This window comes from Dipodomys merriami, unplaced genomic scaffold, assembly GCF_024711535.1.
Source record: "Dipodomys merriami isolate MVZ:Mamm:240054 unplaced genomic scaffold, mDipMer1.0.p SCAF_8, whole genome shotgun sequence".
Taxonomy (NCBI): Eukaryota; Metazoa; Chordata; class Mammalia; order Rodentia; family Heteromyidae; genus Dipodomys; species Dipodomys merriami.
Genome location: NW_027206401.1, coordinates 54516746 through 54526909, shown reverse-complemented (window position 1 = coordinate 54526909; position 10164 = coordinate 54516746). Strand labels below are relative to the sequence as shown.

At 45.9% G+C, this 10164-nt stretch overlaps 1 protein-coding gene across 1 annotated transcript; it reads left to right on the top strand.

Annotated features, from left to right (window-relative positions):
• The first annotated feature begins 2092 nt into the window (after positions 1 to 2092).
• LOC138819211 (keratinocyte proline-rich protein-like) lies at positions 2093 to 3574 on the top strand. Its single transcript, XM_070010551.1, has 2 exons — positions 2093 to 2940; positions 3156 to 3574. Exon 1 carries the CDS (start codon positions 2099 to 2101, stop codon positions 2870 to 2872), a length of 774 nt encoding a protein of 257 aa, XP_069866652.1. The 5' UTR covers positions 2093 to 2098; the 3' UTR covers positions 2873 to 2940; positions 3156 to 3574.
• Positions 3575 to 10164: the final 6590 nt, after the last annotated feature.

Genomic DNA, 10164 nt, shown 5'->3' with positions numbered 1-10164 from the left:
TGGTTAAAAACAAAACCAAAAGTGAAATATAATAAGGAACAGCATGAATTAGCCTGTTTTCTGAGTCATAAAATAAAGAACTAAAAGGAAAAATGTGAGATGGAGAGAACTCTAGGAAGCCATAGCAAAAGAGATGTGAGTGGCAGCCAGTGCTGTTGCTACACAGGTGGCGGAGGTCAGGAGGATGGAGATTCCAAGAAGCATGGACCAAAAACTTCATGAGACACCATCTGCAAAATAGTCAACAAAAGGCCAAGCTAGAGGCATTACTCAAGTGGTAGAACACCAGCCATGAGCAAAAAGGCTGAAAGGACAAAATCCTAAGTGGAAGCCACAATACTTAAAGATAAATAATACATATGAAGATAAATATAGAGAGTCAAGAAGTATGTCAAGAAGAAATTGCCCACCAGGTGCTCACGCCTATAATCCTAGCTACTCAGGAGGCTGAGATCTGAGGATCACAGTTCAAAGCTAGCCTGGGCAGGAAACTCTGTGAGACTCTTATCTCCAATAAACCATTAGAAAACCAGAAATGGCACTGTAGCTCAAGTGGTAGAGCACTAGCCTTGAGCTGAAGAGCTGAGGGACAGCGCCCAGGCCCAGAGTTCAAGCCCAAGGACTGACAGAAGAAAAAGAAGAAGAAGAAGAAGAAGGAGAAGGAGAAGGAGAAGGAGAAGGAGAAGGAGAAGGAGAAGGAGGAGAAGGAGAAGGAGAAGGAGAAGGAGGAGAAGGAGAAGCCCCTGTTCAAGGGAGAAGTCCAAACCACAGATTTAGCTATGTGCCAGGCAGGTATGCCATGATAACAAGACCATGTAACTGTGTATGTATGCATGAATGTGTGCATCACAAGGCCATGTGTATGTATGGGTGTGTGGCTGTATCACAAGCCCATGTAACTGTGTGTGTATGCATGTGTGTGTGCAGCACAAGGCCATGTGTATATCGGGGTATGTGCATGTATCACAAGGCTATGTAACTGTGTGTAGGCATGTGTATCACAAGGCCAGGAAACTGTGTATGTATGTGTACATGCATGGTATATATGCATGTATCACAAGGCCATGAAACTATGTGTATGCATGTGTATATACGATAAGGCCATAAAATAATGTGTGTATATATATCACAAGGCCATGAAACCGTGTGTGCATGTGTGCATAGATCACAACCATGAACCTGTTTATGCATGTGTGTACATAGCAGAAGACTACAAAATTGTGTGTATGCATGTGGGTATATGACAAAGTTATGAAACTATGTATGAGTGTATATATATATATATATATATATATATATATATATATATATCTCACAAGGCCTTGAAACTCTGTGTGTGTACATGTGTATAGAGTTCACAAGGCCATGAAACTAAGTACGTATGCATGTGTGTAGAGATCACAAAGCCATGGAACTATGTGTGTATGTGTGCATATAACCACAAGGCCATGGTACTGTATGTATGCTTGTGTGTGTATATCACGAATTCATGTATACATATATTTGTGTGTATTTATGTATGCATGTATGTATGTATTCATTTATGTATGCATGTATATTAGGTGCTTGGATGCCCGGTGAGGACTGGAGCTGCCCTGTTGCAGCCAGTCTGTAGCAGTCCCACTGGTCACCTCTGCAGGGGTGGCGGCCATGCCCGCCGCCGGGGTTCACGGTCGGCACTGGGGATCACGGTGGACAGCACTGGGGCCATGTACAGTGACAACAGGCCAGGCCGTCCCTGCTCCCATGGCACGGGGCAGGCGGGCTGCACAGGCCCCAAGAGACTGTGTGGTTGCTTCATCCAGGGTGAATCACCACCAAGGAGAAGAGGAGGGCTGAGTCCACCCGGAGGCCCTGCGCTGCTGCCCCTGGCCACCCAGGGAGGTACGGTGTGTGAGGGGGAGGGTAGAGAACGCGGTGCAGACCTGGTGCAGTCCGAACGGGTCAGGCTGGGCTCCCATATGGGGGTGGGGAGGCCCACGTGGACACGGAGATGACCTCACCAGCCTCACAAAGGAAGAATGGAACCTGGAACCCAGGCCTAACAGCCACGCCCACGTCCCTGGCTCATTTCTCAGGCGACCATGGAGCCGGCGACATGTCGTCCTGTGATCTCCCCGCGTCCGCTAGCTCAAGCGTCAATGGATCCTGGAGAGGAAGGCTGGTCCGCGCCCTGCGACGTTGGACCACAACCCGGGTGACACCCCAGTCCGGATCCAAGCCACGATCCCAGCCCCAACCCCATGTCCGACCCCGGCCAGGCCCCCAGCCCAGAGCTGAGCCAAGACCCCAGCCCAGACCTCAGCCGGGCCGCCGCCGCCTCTGGCCCTTCTCCTGGAGAAGCCCGAAGGTGGCCCCTGCCAGCCTGGGGTGGGCTTCGGAGGTCCTGGCGAACCTCCAGATCGCTTATGGCCCAGCCAGCATGCCTGTGGCCCAGAGGCGTGCCCTGACCAGCTGCCCAGCCCGGAAGCCCGGGATCCAGGGGCGCCCACTGACGGCCCGCGGTCGGGCCAGAACCCCCAGGAGCGTAGGTCTGATGCTCAGGGCAGCGTCCTTGGCTGAGGCCCCTGAGAAGCCACTGCAGTCCAAAGTCATCTTGGGGCCCCGCCTGGTAATGCCTAGGCCCTGGGTACACCATCTTCCAGTCTTGGTGGAAGAAGACGAGCCACAGAGCGACGAGGAGCCGGAGCCCCAGAAGGCCGGCCGCAGCGCGGGGGTCCGCACACAGGGCCGGGGGAGCTGGAGAGCCCTGGCTTGTGCTGAGGCCGGGGAAGCCCTGGGGGCCGAGGAGGCCTTGGAGGCGGAGCTGGCCCTGCTGAGCCTGGTGCTGGGCGAGCGGGGCCCCGGGCGAGGCGGCCTCTGGGTTCCTTGAGGACCTGGACCTCGACAGTGACCTGGACGACTAGTGCCGGTGCTCTCCATCATGGACCTGGCGTCACTGTGAGTCTGGGACGCTGAGGTCCAGCTGCCCCGCTGAACTGGGGAGGAGGCCGCACCTGACACAGCTGCCCTGTTGGCGCTGGGATCGGCTTGGGGTGTGGGGTGGAGGTCACGGGCCCTCATTGCCCACCCCCCCAGGGCTCGCATCAGAGGTCCCTCCCGGCACCGGAGGTCCCGCCCCTCACTGGAGACCACCCCCCTCTCTCTTTGGACAGCACCGGAGGCCCCGCCCTCCCCTTTGGACAACACCGGATGTCCCGCCCTACCCTTGGAAAGCACCAGAGGCCTCGCCCTGAACTGGAGGCCCCACCCTCCCCTTGGACTGCACCCTTGACCCTGCCCCACACTGGAGGCCCCTTCCTCCTATTGGATAGCACCGGAGGCCCCGCCCCACAATGGAGGTCCCACCCTCCCATTGGACAGCACCTGAGGCCCTGTCTCACACTGGTGGCCCAGCCCTGCAGAGAAGGCTTCACCCTCTCCTTGGACATCACTGGAGGCTCCGCCCGGTACTGGAGGCCCCGTCCTCCCATTGGACAACACTGGAGGCCCCGCCCTCCCCTTGGACAACACTGGAGGCCCCGCCCCCCCTTGGACAATAGTGGAGGCCCCGCCCTCCCCTGGACACCAGGAACTGCACTTTCCCCTCGTTGGTAGTTAGTGGTTTAATAAAAAGTCATTGTGATTCACTCCGTGACATTTCTCAAGGGGGCTGCGCACCCCGGATCCACAGGCTCTGGGATTCTGGAGTTGGAAGCCAAGGCCTGGTGCCAGGTCTTGGGGAGAGGCCGCAGCCGGCCTGGGGGAGGTGAAGGGGGAGAGGTGGGAAGGAGAGGGGGGGAGGGGAAGAGGGGGAGGGGAGGAAAGGAAGGGGAGAAGAGGGGAAGAAGGGGGAGGGAAGGAGAGGAGAGAACAGGGGAGAAGAGGGGAGAGGGGAGGAGAGGAGAGGGGAGAAGAGGGGGGAGGGGAGGGGAAGAGGGGAGAGGGAAAGAGAGAGGGGAGGGGAAGAAAGGGGAGGAGAGGAGGGGGAGGGGAGGAGGGGGAGGGGCGGAGAGCAGGGGGAGGGGAGGGAAGGAGGGGGAGAGGAGGGGAAGAGGGGAGAGGGAAGGAGAGAGGGGAGGGGAAGAAAGGGGAGAGGAGAGGAGGGAGAGGGGGCGGGGAGCGAGTTCCCCTGGCCAGGCACAGATGGGGCCTAGAGCTCGGCCAAGGACCGGCTATCCAGGGATCTTTGGGCCCCCGGAGCAGACCTGGCCCTGGGCTAGGTGTCAGCCCCAGAGGGAGCCTGGGAGTCGGCCTCCGGAGCAGGGCTGTGGCCATCCAGGGCCAGACAGAGTTGCATGGCGGCCGGGCGGCGCTCGCCGGCCCAGGCTTGAGCTGTGCGGGAGTGACACCATGTCACCTTGGCACCATGGCCATGGGGCCGCGACTCTGGCGCAGGAGCTCTCCGGACAGGGCCGGGTGCAAGGGGATTGGGGATTCTCCAATAATAGAGTAGCTCCTGCGGTATCCATGTAGGGGGAGCCATCTTGGTATCCACCACACAGCCGCGAAGCAGAGCCACACCTGGGGAGGCAGCCAGGGGAGGACCCCCCACTCCGCGAAGTTGCGGGGATTTCAGATGTGGGGTCAGGGAGAGACTGACACCCACGGCCAGGGGCAGAGTGGACAGAGGCAAGGGGGCAGAGGTCAGCGGCGGGGGCATCCGCAGATGAAGGAAATTATTAGCAGCCACACACAAAAGGAAATACAAACTATACAACCACAAGTCACAGAACACCTCCAGGTCTGTCGGTGTTCATTGACTAGGTATGAATACTAAATGATTGGCCACTCACACACAGATAGAAAGGGTATGGCATTTTCCAAACCTAATTATAACTGATCTCACTAAAGATAAGCAGATTTACCAAACTCACAAAATTAATGGTGCCATTTCACAGATAAGTATCAGCAGGTACATCAGAACCTTCCCCAATGCTCAAAGTGCCAAAACAGGAAAATATATTACATACTTCTTAGCACAAAATGCAGAGCTGTATCAGTGACTATGTCTGTCTCATTTAATATTTCCAAATGAACTCCCACTTTGTGTTTCCAATCTGTGTTCATCGTGTAATGCAATAATGATAAGTGCTTGGAATTTAAACATGATGCTAATCAGTAGATCTCTTTCAAAGAACGAAGACCATTTTCATCTGCAGCCTTACAACAGGCTCCATAAAAGCAGGACAATGACTAATGATGAATGAAATCATGTGTACTGTTAATTGCTACAAGTTTTTGTCAGAAGTCATATTTCTGAAACTGCCCTAATTTAATAATGCTAACAAGAATGTTTAAATTTACCACTCCTCATTTTCTCTCAATTGGTAAATGTTTTGCAAAGCTATAAAACTGGACATTTTATATATTGAATCAGGAACAAGTATTACATGCATTGTACACACATGCCAGCATTCCAACATGGCTCACAGCAATACCTTATGCATGCTTTTCAAAACAGTGCCTGGGATCACCCCTCCTCATTAACTCCTATTGTTTCTTTTTTTCAATTAATAGTGTTGAGGTATGGTACTCAACAGGTTAAGAGACATATCAACTTGAAGAAGCTAAACACCTAACTACTCATTGTTAACTTATAGCAAGTGAACACTTTTTACTTACTGAAGTATCTTCCTATTTTGAATATGTGAGAACAAATAAAGTCCCCTGCATTCAAACACAAGCCAGGACAGTGTGAGCCATTTCTCCTGCACATCTCACCACATCTCCAGCCTTCTCTTTCCCATGGCAGGCCAGCCGATCAGGAGACTGGGGGACACTGTGCTTGCTTATCTAGTTTATTCCAAAATCTCCCTCCCCATTAAGCTTCCCTGGGAGCCACTGGTATAAACCTGTGTAATATTCCTCCCCCATTCTTAACAAATTCCTCTCAGAACACGATACCTCCACCCCTGGTAAGTCTGTCTTGCTGTCTCCATCTTTCCTTCACGACATTTTGAACGCTTGTCCTCTGTCATTCCTAAGACTGGACATCTGCCAGAACTCACACAGTAACTGCAGTAGGAAATACACTTGTTTTCTGGCAACGTAACAGCTGTAACATCTGGTGAATTCAGAAATTATGTAATAATCAGAAGACAAATATAATGAAATAAAGGAGCAAATGTTCAGCAGGAGAGAAAGTAGGATTTTTGTAATGAAAAAATCTCTTGCAATTTTCTCTTCAAACCCCACTTTTAGAAGAAGAATGTGAAAGAAACATTTCCAAAGAGATTGTGCAGCTTCTGTGGAATTATGTAAGGAAATTCCTGATTATACAAAGCTTGAGCAAATTCATGCACAAACTTTTCAGATTGTTCTCACAAGAGATGATTTTCTGAAAGTTCATTCTTTTCTAGTTGCTATTGTTCTAAACACTTTCCAGTACAAGTTTGCAGAGGCTGAAAGTCAATCAAGCAAATACAGTCATAAATACTCCTACCAGCCCTCAGCACCTGGGTGACATTCTCAATCACCTATTTAGCACATTTGTGTGTGTGTGTGTGCGCGCGCACCTGCACATGTGTGCACATGTGTGTGTGTATGTGCTGGTCCTGGGGCTTGAATTCAAGACCTGGGCACTGTCCCTGAGCTTTTTTGCTCAAAGCTGACTACCACTTGGGCCACAGCTCTATTTCTGGCTTTTTGGTGGTTCATTGGAGATAAGAGTCTCACAGACTTTCCTGCCCCAGCTGGCTTTGAACTGTAATTGTCAGTAATCTTAGTGAGAAGCTAGAATTATAGGCATGAGCCACTGGCACCCAGTAAGGCTGGTATCTTTTGATATCCTAGGGAACATCAGGCAACAGGTTTCCCCTACATAAACTTCCTGAAAACCTTAAATCTCCATAATCAATACAAAAGCATGCAAGTATAAATGTTAATAGCTTTTGGCATTTATATGTTATGAAGAAAGGGCATAATTCAAATTATATTTTTATAAAAATATAAATAATATAAATCAGATGTAAAGGAACAGTATTTCTGTTTTAGTTTTACGCCTAGGCCAGGAGGCAAGGAGGAGGAGGAGGTGAGGCCAAGGCCCATGTCCACTTGGAAGGCAAACCCAAAACGTATCCATACATGTCACCAGCCCTCACCTTGGTGAGGTTCTACCGCTGCACAACGCTGCTCTGCTTGAAACAGGGTCCTTGAAAGCCAGAGAATGGATACACAGCTCAGGGAAAAGAGAACCTGCCTAGCAAGTAAAGACCAAAAAATAAAACAACTATAAGTTATTGTAGAACTGTTGCACATAATTAAGTGTGGGCTTTCTAAAAGGTAGAATTTATAACGGAAATATCAACATACATTTTCCAAGTGAAAATAAAACAAAACTAGTCGAAAATAGAAAATACAAAGCATAACAAAATCGATGTAGATCAAAGATTAAAAACATGGAAGTTGAATAAAATGAGATGTACGCATGTTGGAGTAGAAAAGTATCATCTCACCAAACGTGAAAAGAAAAATATTAATACAAAGCCATTGAATGTCAATATAAATAGATAACCTAGAAGAAAATGCTGTGGGCTTCTGTGTGTCCTCATGCAACTTTCAATTTATAATATATTGTCAAGAGAGTAATATAAAATACAAAAGAACAAGCTTAAGGATGAAATTGCTTCTAAAATAAAACTTACAAAACGTAACACATCTTTTTTTTAAGTTTTGTCCTGAAAACAATTTAGTGTTTAAGAATAAGTGAACAGAATAATTATATTGAACTATGTAGCCTGTTTGAATATTGCAATGATAAATTTAGATATGTAAAGTACAAGCACACTTGGACTGGCATGAAGATATATATTTGTAATTCTAGCACTCAGGAGACTGAGGTAGGATCCTGGTCATGGGTTTGAGGCTAGTGCAGGCAATATAGTAGGATCTTATCTCAAAGAAAAAATACAGTATAATAAATATATAAATATGAAGTTAAGTGTGTTCAATTAGCTCTATTATTAGTATAATATTGAAAGAAGATTTTAAATAATTATAAAAAAGTTCATACACAACAAATTTCAAACCATTATGTTTAGTCTCTAGGGACCTCATTATTTAAAACAGAGATTATATATAAGTAGTGTATAACTATAGTATTTAATAAAATTTAAGAATTTTAATATGATACTTAATAGAATTGTACTTTTAAGTCTGCAAGGTTCATTGGATTTTAAAATGTGTTCAAAAGTCACTGTTGAATTTGCTATTCACACTAAATATGTCATTGTACTTAAAAATGTGATTATGCTTTTTTGTTAATTTAACTATTTATCTGTTTTAATGTGTCTATTTGTGAATGTACTTTTTCAATATAGCATATGATGTTTTTGTATTATTATAATTTTGTATGTATTACGTGTCAAACACATAGAAGCACAAATCACTGACGCGAATTTGGTGTATATTTAATACTACCAGACCCAATCTTCATCTCCAAAGACTTTGTATGGCTGATATAAAAACACACCAGGAGTGTCCACACTCGGTCACAATTCCTCTTCTTTCCTGAATATAACAACCACTTTCTGGAGAAACTGCCAATTAAATGTATTTTTGTGAAGAATCGCTGGTGTTCATTTTGATTTAACTCCTTGGGACAGCGATCGTGGTCATTATCGTGTGGCCTTCCTTTCATTTCTAAATAATGGACTGAAAGGTATCTTACTATGTATACTTTTTCTATTTCTTCTTGTTTTTAAGCATATTATGCTGGTCTTTGTTATCAGGAAACCTGAGGGACGTGAGCTCTTTGTATTAGGTGAAGTTAGATGTTTTGTGTTAGGTGAACACACGTGTCACATGTTCTCTCACATGTGTGTTCTGTGGGAGGAAGTGAGTCTGTCAGTAGTGCAGAGGTTCCTATGAGAGGTGTGCAGAGGGTTGGGGGCCACAGGAGGAAAGAGCGAATAATGAGTGGCGGACAGGACCAGAGGCCACTCATTACACACATCCGTGCAAATGTCATCATGATACCACTCCTTTGCACAAGTAATGTGCTAATAAAAGTCACCTTGGTTTTGATTTCTTGAAATATTCTGACAATCTGTTAAGACTTTTGAACAAAATTAATTACTCTTTAGAAAACTTTCTTGCATTCAACATGGTTGTTCATTATTAAAATGAAATTCATTTCTAGTGGACTATTTTCATAATGAATGTAATTTTTAATGTCCCTGTTCAAGCCACTTTTCAAAAGCATATTGGTAGTCTCCTATACCAACATTCTACATGCCACTTTTCAACACTTTTGTATTAATTTTAAGTGCAAAAATATAAGGTTGGTATTTTTGTGTACTTTGGGTTTCCATGTGGGATACCTTCCTAGCTAGGCTTAAACATGAAGACAGGAGCAGTTTCAGCTCATTCTTGGTGATTTTCTACAACGCTAGAAAGTAGGCAAAATAAAATTTGATATACTTGGCATATATGCCAATTTTACAAAAATTATATTGTTCTATATCAAAAACATGTTTGTAAAAGAAATATATGACATTAAATAATATGTTTAACTTCATGTGGGTGGCATGTTAGATAGCAGAAAGAAACTAGCCTGCAGCATGGATTGTGTTTCTAATTAAATGGTTAGCATGAATGTTTTATTATTTTTATGAAAATTATCTTGGCCTATGTAAGTTATGTTGTACTTTGGAAGGGACATAGACTTGATATTAAAAGTGTAATGAATTGATCCATCATAATATTTCCTTTTCTTTGCAAATGATTAGTCAGGTATGTCTTACTAAGAAAAGTCCAATGGGGAAAATTATAAACCTGCCTATTTCATTTGACTCTATTCCATAGGAAATTCACAAAATCTATTAGGGAATGAAGCTGGTATTTGCAAGGTATGCACTTGGCTTATCCTTCTCTGTCACTGACTATTATGCCACAGTTGGAATTTAATGTTGCCTCTTACAAATGACAAAAAAAAAAAAATCTGAGAACTGTCACAAAGAGTGTCTGACCCCATTTCCATTTTACGGGTCTTTTGCATTTATGTTTTTTACTTCTTGATAAGTGGCTGAAAGATGAAAGATATATAAAAACAACATTTCAAAAGGATGAAACTGACCCTGCACACAAGAAGTCTGTGGCCCTCCACAGAGTCTGTGGGAGAATGAACAGCAAGTGTGTTTCTAACTCCTTGATTGAGTGTGCGAGTCCTCCTACACAAGGCCT

Coding starts and splice junctions, on each gene's coding strand:
- LOC138819211 (XM_070010551.1), top strand. CDS start 2,099: ATGTCGTCCTGTGATCTCCCCGCGTCCGCTAGCTCAAGCGTCAATGGA.